Source organism: Phalaenopsis equestris, unplaced genomic scaffold, assembly GCF_001263595.1.
Source record: "Phalaenopsis equestris unplaced genomic scaffold, ASM126359v1 Scaffold000372, whole genome shotgun sequence".
Classification (NCBI taxonomy): domain Eukaryota; kingdom Viridiplantae; phylum Streptophyta; class Magnoliopsida; order Asparagales; family Orchidaceae; genus Phalaenopsis; species Phalaenopsis equestris.
This window is the reverse complement of record NW_018164814.1, coordinates 49,315-66,445: the sequence shown is the minus strand read 5'-3', so window position 1 is coordinate 66,445 and position 17,131 is coordinate 49,315. Positions and strand designations below refer to the sequence as shown.

At 34.4% G+C, this 17,131-nt stretch overlaps 1 protein-coding gene across 1 annotated transcript in view; it reads right to left on the bottom strand.

The window, feature by feature from the left end:
• The window catches only part of LOC110026396 (von Willebrand factor A domain-containing protein DDB_G0292740-like), a 70,224-nt gene that overhangs the window by 35,754 nt on the left and 17,339 nt on the right, over positions 1-17,131 (bottom strand). Inside the window, exons 7-11 of the mRNA XM_020727315.1 lie at positions 15,087-15,356; positions 14,961-14,993; positions 14,700-14,856; positions 13,298-13,375; positions 9,041-9,141 (exon numbers count right to left, since the gene is read on the bottom strand). Of these exons, the coding sequence (XP_020582974.1) occupies positions 9,041-9,141; positions 13,298-13,375; positions 14,700-14,856; positions 14,961-14,993; positions 15,087-15,356 (639 nt within the window). The remainder of the gene's footprint in view (positions 1-9,040; positions 9,142-13,297; positions 13,376-14,699; positions 14,857-14,960; positions 14,994-15,086; positions 15,357-17,131) is intronic.

Below are 17,131 nucleotides of genomic sequence, written 5' to 3'. Positions count from 1 at the left end.
CAATTACAACGAATTTTAACACTACAACAGGCCTTTATTGTAATGTAAATAAAGTGCAAGTAAAAATCATCACATTGATAATTAAATCCGTTTCTAACATTCCTGAATGTGGTTCTACTTTGTTGAGAATTACAAAGGCCTTTCGGGTCTTATTGCAATTACAACGAATTTTAACACTACAACAGGCCTTTATTGTAATGTAAATAAAGTGCAAGTAAAAATCATCACATTGATAATTAAATCCGTTTCTAACATTCATTACAAAATCCTAAACATGAATTCTACTCATTACAAAAGAAAAGTAAAATGAAAACAACGGCATAATCTTCTCATACCATTATTTCCAAACAAGAAGAAAGTAAGAGAAGTTCATCACAAAGCACGAAGAAAACACAACGAAAACTTCATTTAACCAAAGCAAATCCACTAAATAAGTGTTTACAAAAATCAAAAGACAATGAAGAACACAATACTTATTTTTTTTCCTTTGAAAGAAAGACAAATATCTCTCGCACAAAGTCTCCCGCCAGTCCATGTAATAGTAGAACATCTTCTTACAAAATCTCTCAAAATCTCCTCTCCAGTCTCTCCAAAAGGGTAGAAATCTACATTTCTACTCATATTCTAAAAACCCTAAACTTTCTCCACACATTTCCTAACATTCCTCTCACAAAAAACCCTACTTTTCTAACCTAAATTTGCTCTTTTAAAGTGTAGGAATGAAGTTTGAAGAGTTGCCACAGTAATCCTTTCAAAAAGCGTCCAAATATGTTGAATTTCGGCCCTTAACCGCTAAAAATCGGTTCTCCACAATTTTCCTAACATTCCTCTCACACATCCTACTTTTTCTAACCTAAATTCGTTCTTTTAAAGTGTAGGGACGAAGTTTGAAGAGTTACCACAAGTATCCTTTCAAAAAGCGTCCAAATACGTTGAATTCGGCTCATAACCGCCAAAAGTCGGTCCATAGTCATCCTGGGCGACGTCAGCGGGCTCCCGGGCGCCATCGGCGAGCTTTTCTATCATTTTTTAGTCTTCTCGGGTAAATCTCGTCATCGGCGCCGTTTTGGGCGCCGTCGGCGAGCAGACTGCGCGGCTCCACCGTTTCGCTCCATTTGACTCCGTTTTAGCTATGTTTCGCTGTGTTTTGCTCCTAACAGATATACTTACAAAATAAGCATGAAAAAAACCTTTCTTTAAAGTGTGATTTCATTCAAAAACATGTGATAAGTATAAGAAATATTAAGCATAGAAAGACATATCAAAATGTGCTAGGTCAGAATTTTCTTTCTTACTAATTTTTACTCAAAATTCCACCATTTTTGCTTCTTTTTCTCCAAAAGTCCATTTATTATTCTTTAAACCAAAAACTTCCTTTAAAGTGCAATATCATTAAAATTAAGCATAAAATAGGTATGAAAATCTCAACATATTTTCCTTTGGTCATGAAACTATTAAAATAAATGTACTTAGAGAAGCGAAGTTAACTTTTCCGATGACAAAGGAAGCTTGCAAATTATTGAATCATGGAAATCAAGATTTTCTTGCTGAGATAGCAGATACTTCCAATGACGTGAAGTCTTTGGGTGATATCCCTGTGGTAAGAGAATATCCATAGTTGTTTCTGAAATGATTTACCAAGGCTACCACAAGTGTGAGAGATTGATCTCAATATTGAACTCTTACCAAGTTTTGAACTTGGATACAAGGCACCCCTACAGAATGACAGTTAAGGAGTTGCATGAGCTGAAGAACAACCTGCAAGAGTTACTCAATAAGGGATTCATCATGCCTAACACCTCACCTTATGGAGCTCCAGTATTATTTGTGAAGAAAGATGAGAGCTTCAGGATGTGTATTAATTACAAGAAGTTGAACAAGCTCACAGTTAAAAATAAATATCCACTGTCGAGGATTGATGACTTGTTTGGTTAGTTGAAAGGGGCTTCTGTATTTTCAAAGATTGATTTGAGGTCAGGCTATCACCAATTGACGATTAAAGAAGAAGACATAGCGAAGACTGTTTTTAGGACCAAATATAAGCACTATGAATTCTTGGTGATTGTCGTTTGGACTTACAAATATTCCAGTTATTTTCATGAATCTGTGAATAAGGTCTTCAAACAATTTCTAGAAACTTTTGTGATCATCTTTATAGATGATATTCTGGTATATTCAAGAAATGAAATCAGTCATGCAGATCATTTACATGTTGTGTTACAAATTTTGAAGGAGAATGCACTTTATGCCAAATTTTCTAAATGTGAATTTTAGCTTAAAAGTGTGGCTTTTTCTGGGCATATTATTAGTGGAGACGGCATATTTGTGGATCAGAATAAGGTTAAAGCGATTGCAAACTGGCCAAGGCCTACTACTGTCATCGAGGTCTGGAGTTTTATAGGTCTGACTAGTTATTACAGGAAATTTGTTGAAGGGTTTTCAAAGATTGCTATGCCACTATCAAGGCTAACTTAGTAGGCAGTAAAGTTTGACTGGTCAAATCGTGGTGAGGAGGCTTTTCAGAAGCTGAAATCTTGTTTAATGACTGCTCCAGTATTAGTCATTCCTTCGGGATCTGATGGGTTTCAGATTTTCAGCGATGCATCTTTTAGAGGTTTGGGTTGTGTACTTATACAACAGGGTAGGGTCCTTGCATATGTATCACAAAAATTGGAGAATCATGAAAGAAACTATCTTACGCATGACTTGGAGCTTGTTGCAGCTATTTTTGCACTAAAGATGTAGAGATATTAACTGTATGGGGTTAGATGTGAGTTATTTACTGGCCAACGGAGTTTGAAATATATCTTCACTCAAAAAAAGTTGAATTTGAGGCAGAGGAGATGGTTGAAATTTATTTAAGATTATGATTTAGATTTTCAGTATCATCTTGGGAAGGCAAATGTGGTGGCAGATGTACTGAGTAGAAAAACTTCAGGTAGCTTGAACTATTTATTTACTCAGCAAAAGTAGTAATTAAAGATCTGGAGAAGTTAAAGCTGACTATAGTTGATTATGGTGATGATATTATGGCTCAAATATATCAGATGTCAATGCAGTCAACTTTAAAAGACAGAATTGGAGATTCTTTGTGCAGAGATAGTAGTATTCAGAAAGTTCTTGAGCATATTAAAATAGGCAGTTTAGAGAAGTATGAGTTGGATCAGGATGATTTATTGAAATATAAAGACAGGGTTTATATTCCAAATGTTGATGACCTAATGAAGGAAATTCTAGAGGAAGCACATTTCATCTGGGGACACGATTCACCCAGGGAGCGAAAAAATGTATCAGAATCTCAAAAAAGCATTTTGGTGACCATGATTAAAAAGAAGTATGGCAGAATTTGTGGCCAAGTGTCCTTCATGAGTGAAGGCCGAATATCAGCTTCCTGGAGGTCAGTTGCAGCCTTTACCAATTTCAGAGTGAAAATGGGAAGAGATTGTGATGAATTTTGTAATTGGTTTGCCCAGATCACGTCAGGGACATGATGTCATTTGGGCAATTATCGATAGACTGACTAAATCTGCTCATTTCCTACCTATTGGGAGATTGCAATAACAAAAATTTTAATAAAAGATTACATGAATAATAATATTAATAAATAATAATATCAATGAAAATAAATAAAAATGTGTCGGTTAGAAAGGTCGCACACCTTGCAGAAATCTTAACTCATGCTCATTCCACACTTCCTCTCATTTGAAACAGAAGAGCAAACGATAGGTTGAGCAGAAAGATCAAGAAAGGAGGTTGTGCCCTGGTCGAGTAAGGAAGAAGTCCAAGGAGAAAGGAGAAGAAGAAACCATAGGAGAAGGGGAGCAAGTTCAGTGTAGGTAAGAAGGAGAAGAAGAATGAGAAGAAAAAGGAAGTGGTGTCGAGGGCTTACATGGATCGCGTCGCAATCGAAGACGTGTCGCCTTCGCGACAGAAGCCGAAGTAGCACAAGGAAACGACGAACCTTGCATGCGACTGTTCGGGTTGTTGATGTCAATTAAGAAGGACATATATCAGACAGCTACATTAGGAGTTTCCTTATTTAAATTTTTTTCAATGTCTTTATTCTGATTTATTTCACTTTTAGCTAAATATTTAGATTAGGAATATGTATTATTAAGTTACCTAAAATATATTATGCTCTTTATTTTGTACCTTAAATAGATTGTAAGATTATTATTTAATGGAATGAAAGCAAAGGGAAAATGCATCAAGCTTATTCAGGATTCAGCCTATTTTTCTCAAAATTTTAACATGGTATCAAACCCAAATTTTTGCCCTAACCACCAGTAGTCGTTGGAGGACCGTCAAAACTCCTTTCTCGCCGACTTTCTTGCGAGAAGGGAGGAATTATTTCTGTCTTGATTCGCCCATCTGACCAGAACCCCTAGCTTAAGAACGGAAAGCAGCACTTCAGGCCAGAATTCCCCACACTTCCCGCATGTACACTGTAGAGGACGAGCAATGATGGCTCGATTCCAATTACTACGCATTCTCCGTCTCTCTGGCCGCAAATTCTCCTTCTCCTCAAACCCTAATCCCGACCATAACCTCCAACCTAGCACGTTCTCCTACCGCTTCTTTCTGGTTTGCTTCGTCCCAGTCGCTACGGCTGCTTTGTTCGCTTCGTCTCGGGCTACTTCGTTCGCTTCATCTCGGGTTGCTTCGTTCTCTTTGATTGCATCATCCCCCTTCGATCTTCGGTGACGTCATCCTCGCCAGTCTTGGGTCACAATTTCCGAACCAGTCTCCTCTCCCTAATTTGATTTCTTTTGACATTCACGCCAATCAAATTACTGTTCAAAGACTCTCTCCCTTGATATTTTCTTATTCAAGCCGAAGGCGTTAAGTAGAGCCCAAATATTATTGTCCTACTCGTTCGTTCTACGTGGTGAACCCGATGGCTGCTTCCTACGTCGGCAGCATTTTCGACTCCTTCCACCTTCGACTGTTTCGCCTTGCTTCGTCCACTTCGGTTTCATCCAAACGCAACAATGGCTTCGCTACCCTTCACTGCTTCTGTCTGGTTCCGTCTCCCGCATCTGGTTCCATCTACGACTGCTTCGTCCGTCAGCTCGTCCGGAATCTCTTGTCATATGTTCGACGTCTAATTATTTGTTCGCCTAAGTCGTCCTCGTTCTACTTCGTCTTCCTCTTCGACTCGACTAGTCTGGACAGAGTCTCTCCTTCGTTCTAACTCCACCAGCAGCGGCTCCCGCTTCTTCATCACCTTCATCTGCACACCAACAAAACATTCCTTTTTTTCTACACGCCTGATCTCGGTTTCAGCATTGTTGGCGTGAAGATCAGAGAACAAATTGTCCTCGTCGTCGCAGGAAGAATCAATAGCATTTGGATCGTATAATAGGACGTGGATTCTACTTGTGGGCTATGGTGGGTAGCATTTGGATCAGGACGCGGATCCTATTGTAGCTATGATCGATAGCATTTGGATCGTGTCACTGGATCCTACTTGTGGACTACGATCGATGATCAGTAGCATTTGGATTAGGATGCGGATCCTACTTGTAGGCTATGATCAATAGCATTTGGATCGTGTAATGGATCCTATTTGTGCGCTATGATCGATAGCATTTGGATCGTGTAACTGGAAGCGGATCCTTCTTGTGGCTATGATTCGAATTTCTGCACTACAATGATGAAGAATTTCTTGTTTTTCTTTGCTCAAATTATGTTATGGTTTAAAAGTTGTCTCTTTCGGCTTCGACACTTTCGACTTCGGCACTCACGGCTTGAGGATTGTTGGTCCCAGCAGTGTTATCAGTTTTTTGCTAGCATGTGATCCGTTTTTTTTGGCAATTTGATGCTTCTTGATCAGTCAGCATCAATTTGAGGAGGGGGGGATGTTAATCATGAATGACGGAAATTGCCTTGCGAAGGAGAAGTAGAGGAGAAGACCTACTTGTCGTACGTGCGTCCAGAAGAAGACGCGACGTGTAGGAGAGAATCGAAGCTCGCATGGTCTTATGGGGTTGAGACAGGATCGAAGAAAGCAGAGCTTGCACGGTCAAGCCGACCGAAAGGAGGAAGAAGGGGAAAGCTTTGAGCTTGTGTATTGTCAAGATAGCCGAGAGTTAATAAAGTATTAAGAGATTTTGAATAAATTAAGTTATTTATATTGTTTTATGAACACACATTCAAATGTGTTATAATGTGCGGATGTGTTTAATAATATTACTAGCAAGTTTTATTGAAATCAGGACTAATATTAAGTGATTTCAATTTCGAAGGAGAAGTAGGAGAAACGTGCAAGAGGGAAAGAATCGAACCGAGCAACTTATATGGTAAATCTTCATCACATATATGTATATATATATGTACACATATACATATATGTACACATATATGTATATATATATGTACACATATACATATATGTACACATATATGTATATATATATGTACATATATCTATAGATATATCTATACATATGTACATATCTATATATAGATATATCTATACATATGTACATATATATATAAATATACATAGATATATATATAGTATAATGTTAAAATTATGTTTATTTGAATTTGGGATTTAAGAGGTTAGATTTAAGTATTTTGGATCGTAAATCTTGAAAGGAGCAGGAAAGATAAAAGCGGAGGTAATTTATCTTTTTTATTTATAATCATGTTTGAATATTATTAAGTAGATAAAATCTTATGGGCAAAACTGATAAAGAAGGGTTCTTAAGTAAATTATGCACTTTCATTTGATATAAGTGGTTGTCCAAAGGAGAAAAGCGAAGGGGTAGATATTTTAGAGGTCTCTTGAAAACAAGGTGAGTGATTATTTTCTTTTATATATTAAATTAATATTTTAATAAGTAGATAATTACTTTATGAAATGGTTTAAAATAAATTTTTCATTTATACATTGCATATTGAAAGTCCAAATTAGTATACAGGATAGTAGGAAAATAACTTACATATGAAGATACATTCAAAAGGATTTTAATTGATATGAAAGGTACTGACAGGGGATGCAATGTATCTGTACACGTTAAAGAAAATGATAAAGGTGTACCTTCGGGTAAAATTTTGAGAGTGTCTTCGGACACATTTTTCAAGGTGTCTTTAAGCATATTTTTTAGGATACCTTCAGGTATGACCGTAATCCTGTGATGACTTTTAAAAAGTTTTAAAATGGTAAATATTTAAAGTGAAACGAGAAGGAAAAAAGGTTAAAGTATCAATAAAATGAACTTCATTTTTTTAGGTCATTCATGCATAGCATAACATAAAAATTTAATACATAATAGATTATAATTACTCACAAAGTTACACTTACAGTTGCAATTAATATTTTCTTTCAAAAAAGAAAAGTTTTAGTTGATATGTTTGATAGGAGAGACATTATTTACCAGAAGATGACCACTACTGCCAGGTATATTCGTTATGATGATAGTTTCTCTTTACTGTTTCTTTCAAATATTGTTATGTTGTTTAGTATTGGCTTGAGATGTTGTCTTTGGATGTTAATGTTCTGGATGCTTTAAATTTATGGCACTTTGTGGAGTATTGACACTTATATATATATTGGAAGTTTTCAAAATGTGGATAGTTACATGTTAATACCAACTAACTACATTTCTTGCCTTGGTTAATTCTAAGCATCGGCCCGGGTCGTGACAAAGACCGACTTATAGTTGTATGGAAGAAAAAAACTTTCAGAAATTTTTAGCTTAAGAGATGGACATGTGATTTTAGTGTCCATCAACTATGTTATATTGCAATTTAACTAACAAAAATGGAGTTGCTTAGGTTAAGGGCAAGGAGACACCAGAGTTCCGAATATCATGATGGCTCGATAGGAATTCAACAAAATGGCAACACTACTAATAAAATAGTCTACCCAGGCAAAAAAAAAGGCACTAAGATTTGAGGATAACTTGAATAAGAAAATAAATTAAATAGCAAGATGACTACTAACTGGAAGGATATGTTACAGGGATAACATTAAAGGGTAATGTGATAGATTAAATTTTTTGTGCAGGATACATGTTATTAGGCAGGGAGTTGGAATCCAAGTGAGGGATTGAGAGGCATAAAAGAAGAGAATACAACAAATATCATGGATACAAGTCCTTTAGAAGGATCATGGTAAACACAAATATCACCAAATACTGCTCGTGATATAGAAATGGAGAGTGAAAAATTAAACTTGAAGCCAGAACAAACAATTTTATCAATGACAAACATACCGACTTCTTAAATCATAGTTGTTGAAAAGATGGATGCCTTATTTGGTTATTGTTTTCTTTTAGAACTGTGAGCAAAATTTGTAATCATAACGTACTGCAGCAGTAAATTGTATTTATGATTACAACAGATCAATTAAGAAATAAAATGGAATGTACAGAGAAGCACGTCATCCAATTTCAATTTGCTTCATTGCAATCGCTGGATTCTAAAGAAACAAAAAAATAATAATAACAATAATATGAAGTCAAGCTTCTTTCGAGTATGAATTGATATGCATGGAATAATACAAATTCTATCGGAAGGATTCCTTAACTAATAAATACATTCATCATCGTTAACTTCACACATAGTAAATTTCACAATTACTTGAAATTGGTTGTAAGCATGCATGTTCTCCATTAATTCAGAATGAATGCTAAATGAGGTTTTAACTCCATTTTGAGCAAACATTTTTGCGCCACCTTACCATGTTAAATTAGGTCTATCAATTTTCTAGTCTTACTCCATACAAATTAAACAATTAACCCGTCCTATTAGTGCAATTTCTATTCCCTTGTATCCATTCCCTCTATTTTACACTAACCTGTCTTCGATAAGTGCCAGTCCATTGCCTTCAAAAAGAATCATTTCTCAATCTATCTTTGATAGTTTTATAGCACATTCATCTAAACATACTCAAAGTCATATAACAAATCACATGTTTGCATTTCATTTGGTTATTTATTACTGTAAGAACTAATCAAGTACTTCTCACATTTTTGCATTAATGATACCAATTTTAACAAATCACCATCATGGTATAGGAAAACCATACCTCAAAAGCCTTAAGATCATCAAAGGCATCAACAGTTATATCCGTTAGTACAGGAAACAAAGCCCTCCGTAACCACTTTTGCATTTCTTGCTCGATGGACTCTGGTGTGAGGGCAGCAACGAGAAGTTGAAATCAGTTTAGTAGTGCAAATATTAAATTGATCAAAACAGAAAACCAATATATCATAGAAATAACATGTATTCTTGTTGCCAAATAAATGATTAGCACACTCCAACTTTGGTGTAACGAAACTCGAATATAGTTGAAATAGTTTTTTAATCTCTAAATTTGCCCTCAGAAACTCATGACTCTATCACCAAAAATTTATGAGTAAAAATTCCGATTCAGATGTTTGGCAAGATTAACTATAAGACATCGTGACTAGTAAATTTCAACTGAGTTCAAACTTCTCTCACCATTACGAGCCTCATTAGGTACCATAGTTGTCCTCATATGTAACAACCCCAATTTTGAGAAACAACTAAAATTTTAGCAATTTTAAAGGATACCCCAAATTTAGCATCCCCCGAAATCCAATCGAATCAATTTTATAAAATTATGTACGTCAAATCGAACAATTTGATATAAAGCACCATGTATGCATTTTTAATGTATGAGAATATATAAAATTATGAAGTTATAAGTTTAACTATCCTTGATTAATCTTGATTCTCTTCCTTAACACGGAATTATTGTAGTAGTCTGCCCTTCTTCGCACTTAGTCGTGCATGCATTGGTTGGATGGGATTAAATAACTAGGATTTATCGGGATCATGGTAAATTGTCTCACTGTCGTGACCTGACCCAACACTTAGAATTAACTAAGGCGGGAACTACAATCGAACGATATTAACATTTCATTTTATTTTCCACAAAATATTTCAAAGAACTTCTAATATATAAAAAAGTTACTGATCCACAAAGTGCAATAAAATTAAACATTCAGAAACGTCAACATAATATTAAAACCACATCTCAAACTAGTGATGAACAACAATGAAGGAAACAGTAAATAGAATCTACAAACATATCATAACTAGTATCTATCAGTTGCAGTCTTTCTCTTGTAAGTCAATTCTCTCCCACCAAACATATCAACTTAAATTTTTTCTTCTCCTGAAAGAAGAGATTAATTGCAACTGTAAGTAAAACATTATGAGTAATTATAATCTGATATGCATTAAATTCTCATGTTATTCTATGCATGAATGACCAAAAGAAAATGCAGTTCATTTCATTAAAAGTTTAAATTTATCACTTCACTTCTCATTTCATTTTAAGTATTTACCAATTTAGCATCTTTAATAGTCATCACAGGATTACCGAAATACGCGGATTTATCCTGAAAAATGTGCCCGAATACATCCTCAAATTGCAGACGAAGGTAACCTCAAATTGCACCTAAAAGCGCCTTTACAATTTCTTTTAATGTGCACGAGTACATCGCATCCCCTGTCAATACCACTTGGGGTAATCCTGCATAACTTAAACATTTATCTTTCATTTCATATGAATTGAAAATCATTTAGTGTGCATTCATCAGTGTGTTGTCTCTTTCTCGTCACTTATATTATTTCAGACTTTCACAATAAAATTCATGAATGAAGTATTGGGTGGGGTTTAAATCATTTATTGTAATTATTCATTTAATTAAAAATTTTAATGCATAAAAGAAGATAACCACTCACCTTAGCCTGAAGTGACATCTGAAAAAACTTATAACATCACAGTACTTCCTCTAGAACTTTGACCTCTCTATCATCTTTTAATTCAATTGTTTGATAAATTAAAATTATTAAAATTAGTTCATGAAAATTGTTGATCTGCAATTAACGCCACCTTTAATGAAACAAAATTTACATAATTAATACAAAAAATTTATAGATATTTACCTTTTCTTCTCGAATGATTTGCTTCATCTCTTCCTCAATTCCCAAGAATCTATCAACCTTTAATTCATGGTTAAAAGTTCTTCAATAAAAAGGCATTGTTTTAATTTGAATTTTTATCAATATTGTATAAATAACACACACAAACTCATTAATTAGCTTAATAAAATGTATCATACCTTAAAGTCTTTTAGTTGTCTGCAACACTTCCTTCACTCGCACAAGAAAAACTTGTCACCCTTCTCTTCTTAAATTTGCAACTTACTAACTTTAATCCTAATACAGTTAAACTTTTTGTTAACATTAATTAAATAATACCACTCTCCTATATACATATATATATTTAATCAATGTAATTAACTAAAATCACTTTATAAACATCACATTTAAAATCTCTCAGTCAGCTGCCCCAGCTTCATGCATGAAGGTTCACTTCTCTGCTTCCTCTCCAGCCTTCGGTCTCTGCTCGAAAGCGCGAGCTCGAGCTCCCTCCTCCTTCCTTCTTCGGTCTCGACTCAACTCAATAGAGCAGTGCATGGCTATGACTCTCTTTCCTCTTCTTTTTTCTGCATGCAAGCACCACAAATCGCATCTCTTCCTTTAACACATTTCTTCCTTTAACACATTTTTTGCTTCCACTACAAAGTATTCTAATTTTTGCAAAGGACCAAATAATATGGGCGTCTTTTTAGGGTAAATTCAACTTTCCATGCGCATTAGCAAGGCGTGTTTTGTGAATAACATTTGTTTGAGTAATTTTTGACAACAATCACATCAAAATCACTTTGAGTCATGCTACTTTGTGCCCGAACCTCGTCATTTTCAACGTGCTTGCTTTTTTCAGTTATAGAAGGTCTCTTCCTAAGTAATTTTGATGCTTGCAAATGGATTTCATTGGATAGTATCAAAAGTGATTAAAGCAGTTGAATTTGATACGGTTGCACCGCGCCAGTAGTTTCTCACCGTCATAATTTTTAAACTGACTTTGTTCATATTTCAACTCACATCACATAGGAGCATAATGTGTGGTTCAACAACCATGGAAGCCATTTTCATTTTCAAACATAAGACATCCTAACACAAATTAAGCAACCAAACCATTTCCCCATAGACCATTATCTGAAAAGCTTTACAACTTTGCAATACTTTTAAAACATGGCCAATACAAATATTCTCATATAACTTTCTATTATGTGGCAAGACTTAAGATCTATTTGGGACAACTTTAGCTGCCTATAAGAGAATATAAAACTTTTGTTGGGATAGTAGATTTTTGGATTTTATTGGATGTGTTTCATTTTCTTACTGTTAAAAAGGTTGGATATTAACATTCTTATAGCTACCAAGTTTTTAGTGGATATGGTTAAAAAAAGGGGCATATACATACATAGCATACAAATATAATGCATTTACATATATGACACCTAATCTTTCATATTTACACACACAACACTCAAATCTTTAATATCACATCAGAAATAGCATTATGATCGCTTTCTAAAAGTGAAATACACCTTTTTAATGCATAGATTTAAGCACCAAATAGTTGTGAGTATAAATATTGAAGTTTAGTTGTGAGATATGTAAATACATAAGAATTGTGTGCAAGTTATAATTTCCTTATAAAAAAAATTGCTTCTCAAAACAAACAATTTCTCAAACAAGCAAGTTGGAACAAAACAGAAATGTGAGAAGCAAGTTGGAACAAAACAGAATTGTGAGAACTTTCAGAAGTACAAAGCTGTGAAGAAACTACACCAAACAAACCATTAATAGCACGCAACTATTCTCTTGATGCTTGAAACCTTTATATCCCTTTTTCAGCATGACAAATCTACTGGTAAGAGGTGCACTTGAGTTCTTTTGACCCTACATTGCTAAACGAGCCAAAAGGTCATATAATATAGTCAGGACATCCTTGGCTTCTAGATCTAGTCCAGTAATCTTGCAACAATAGGATGGTACAGATGTTGAACAGTTAGTTTCATTAAAATTGCTAAGTTGTACAACAATAAATTATTATTGTTTTGAATGTTTAAACATGGCATGTTTCCCTGTAAAATATTAGTTCGGACATGCAATAATGTGCATCTGTGGTCTTTTGGTTACTAGAGTAACTTTAACAATAAATAATGTGTGATAACATTAGAAATCCTTTTTTTAGTAATATATTTTTATTCCCTTACACAGATAAAAACTTATTGGGAGAACTTAAATGTCAAACAACTCGTGGTGCTTTCTAAAAGTGCCCCAGGATGAAGACAATCAGCAATAAGAGAAGAAACAGTAATCTGGTAGAGCAAAGTATAAAAAAAATTTAAGAATAAAAAATTGCGGAGCAAAATGGTTTTGAACTGCATAAACTTACCTTGATCATATGCAGCACCATATTGACCTCTACTTAGTGATGACAACATTTGCAAGAAATAATGATTGCAATATGAACCTAGAACGATGTAAAAAAAATCAAAAGCAGTGGAGAAGAAAAGGAAAAGGAATATGTAAAGACAAGTTAAAAGTTCAGAAAAATTACTTTGCTGGTGAAACCAACAATATTAACAAGGAACAGAAAACATAATAATAAAGAACATTAAAAGAAAAAACAGTCCGAAAGGAAATAAAACGCTCAAGAAAACTAGGGCACCCAGCACCAAGGCTAGAGTGATGTTGAAACAGCCTGACCAACCTAGTGTCCAAGCCTATGCTTTTAAAGAAAAACAGCAGAAGAGGAAACAAAGAGATAAGTCATACAAAGAGTAAATCCAAATACTCATTTAGCAGCATAGTCTAACAACTAATGGGAATGGGGAAAAAAAAACGCAAGTGAAGTTTCTCTTCTTGAATCTAGGGAAGTGATTTATGGTAGAACCCTTCAATTATAGTTATCATAATCATCAGACACATTTTAGGTTTGACCACAAAGCCCCTTCAATATTCACCTTGTTGAGTGCTACATAAAATGTTAATTTTACAAAGGCTTTTGCACATCTTATAGCTTTGCTACTTTCAGTTCAAGCCATTTTCCTTGATATTTCTAATCCTTGTAAATCAATCAACATCTCTGGTGCATCTCCTACCCTCCATTACAACAGCCAAATTTATTTCTACTGTCTTACCTTAAATATTTGCAATAATTTTCTGCCTCTCTACTTGTCATGATTTATTCACTCTTCTTTCTTATTGTTTTCTCTTTTTTCTCCTTTTTCTTTTGATCTACTGCTAACCACTCCAACTCTCTTCTAAAAAACACATTTCAAGAAATCAATAAACAGAAAACAATAGAAAACCAACACAATTTGGTAAACTAGACCTGCTAAATAAATTGTATAACATCAAGATCTTTCAGAACTTGAACATCGTGAGTAACAAATTTTGCAACTAAAAGGCCATTTGGGATCAATTTGATTTATTTTATTTATTTATTTATTTTGTTTACGTTTTGCTTTGAAATAAAATATGTTTGTCAGTTTTGATATTTTTTTCTAAATACTGAAAGCATTTAAATGTTATTTGAGTGATTTTAAAATTAAGTTGATTTCTTTTCAAAAGCAAAAAATAATAATGCATAAAAAAGGCTCCGAGAAAATATGATCTTAACAACAAAAACAAAAGCCAAAAATGATCCCAAACAAGCCTTAAGTTGTTGGAACATTTTGCAGATATGGAAGAACTAATAATAACCTCAAGGTGTCTATTAAAGCAGTAGATTCTTTCAATGAATTATGGTGAAGATTACACCAAAATTTCAGTGGAAGGCTTCAATAAATTACCTATGCCAAAAGTGCAAATTCTTGGGGACATAGATCCTCCATTTTCTACATGAGATTTTACAGTATGACAGATAATACGTTCATTCTCCACTGCTCCATCCGTTATGAGAAAAACATATGGGACTGCGTTCTTTGTACTGAATAACAAACCTTGAGACTGAATACAGAAAAAAGAAAGTTATGATGAGTGTGAAATGATAAAATAGGCTGCACTTAGAAGATTTCAAAGAAATAAAATAAAATGTGTTTAAAGGCTACAACCTGAATGGAATTTTCAGCAAACATCCTCAACGCCTTGACGCAGCAGTAAAATTAGTGATATAACTGGCAATGATTAACTCCTTATCACCCAGATAAAGATTCAGTAAACACTAAAAAAACATCTACCTCGTTCAGGGGTTGCATAATATCAGTCCCACCATACGCGACAAAATTTTTGCTTATCCATCGTGTAGTGTTTCCTAACAGGTCTGAATTTACGGGCAGCAGAGATGAGGAGAAAGGGGACATCTCATCGTTGAAAGCTATTATGTTGAAATAATCGGTTGGAGCAAGCTCTGGAAGAATTGAAAGTAAAGCACTCTTAACACTCTCAAGAGGCTTTCCTTGCATGCTTTCACTTATATCAACAAGAAATATAACTTCCTTTCTGAAAACCTAATACAGAAATAAAATAAGACCAAAAAAAAAAGGCCATTTGCAGAATACAGAAGACGGGTAAAACTTTGGGACATAAATGCCCGTGAGAAGATGAATAACTTAAGTAAGACACAATTAGCTAAATAAAAAAGGTCGTAATGAAGGAGCTCATATTTTGTCCATCTAATAATAATAATTGTCATACTGAAGCTTATCTAGCCTGATAAGTTAAGTGATCCAAATCTTGGGATTTCTTAGCTGAATGAATGAATAAGAAAACCAGCAAGATGATCCTCGATTGAGAAAGAATCTTCATCTCTCAAACTTGTCATAATTTTTAAAATTAAGCGACAAAATTTTGAGCTCGTTAACTTCAACACGTCGAGTTAAAGAAGCGTAAATTCGTTTATAGTTCAAATATAGGACTCAAACAAGCCGTGAAGGTCGAACTTAACAAGCCTAAATATAATTAAGTCGTTGACTGCTCTCTTCACTCACAAAGTCATAAAAATGGCAATAGTGAAGAAGCACTTGTCTTGTCCATGTAATTACAGTAATTGTCCTATTGAACCTTATCCAAAATGACAAGTTAAGTGATACAAATCTTGAGGTTCTCTAAGTTGATTTAATAATTAAAGTAAAACCAAATAGATGATCCTCGATTAAGAAAAACTATCATCTCTCCGACATGTCACAATTATGAAAGTTAAGTGAGAGAATTTTGAGCTCATGATCTTCATCATGTCAAGTTGAAGAAGTTCAAGTTTATTTGCAGGTTAAGTCTAAGACTCAAGCCAGTCCCAACACAACAAACCAAATAAGGTTGAGCCGCTGACAACTCCCTTCACTCAGCAAATCATAAAAACGGGCTTAGTGAAGAAGACGCTTATTTTGTACATCTAATGATAATAGATATCTACTGAAGCTTATATAACCGGATTAGTTATCAAAGTATTGAGATTCTCTCTACTAATTGAATGAGTAAGGCAAAATCAAATAAATAATCATGCTTATGCCTCACAAGTGAAGGAGTTATCAAACCTATGTCAACACAATACGACTATGGTCATTCCTCACTCTTGAGTAAGTTAAAAGAATAACTGAATAAAAGATATCATCAATCCTTATTGGAAGAGGAGTCATCAAAGGTTAGCTGGAAGGAGTCAATTTTAATTGTTCCTCACTCTTCGTTAAAAGTTGTTATGCAAGCCCCATAAAAAGTCCATCAAGTACTTCAAAAAGAGCACAAGTCAGAGAAAAATTTAGAAGATTATTTTCAAAACTCTCTTATAATTTAAGAATATGTTTCTAACCGATCATAAAATTCTTCATAAGACGGGGCTTTCTGTTTGTTTTTTGGGTTGACATTACGCTCGTTGACAAAATCCTCAAATACGTTCTATCAAACAAGAGGCCCCTCTTTTTGAGACTAATAACAAATTTATGGTTGAGATCCTCAACAACAAGGTTTGACATTATGCGTAACATTGATATCTCATTCATTTGGGTTGACATTATGCTTCAATGCCGAAATCCCCACCCACTTGCCCATCAGGCACATATAGTCAATATTTTGAAACACCGAGGTCATGTCTTTTAGCATACCTTCCTAAATGGCGCGCATAGAACTTTAGATGCAGAAATGAGACAAATATAGATTTTTTCTGCCACATTTGAACAATGCAACGAGATATAATTTAAACAGATTTACTCGCCGCATTGAAACAACGTGAGCGAGTACATATATTTTCCTATGTAAACCTTATCTCAGGCTGGATGTCCACATATATATA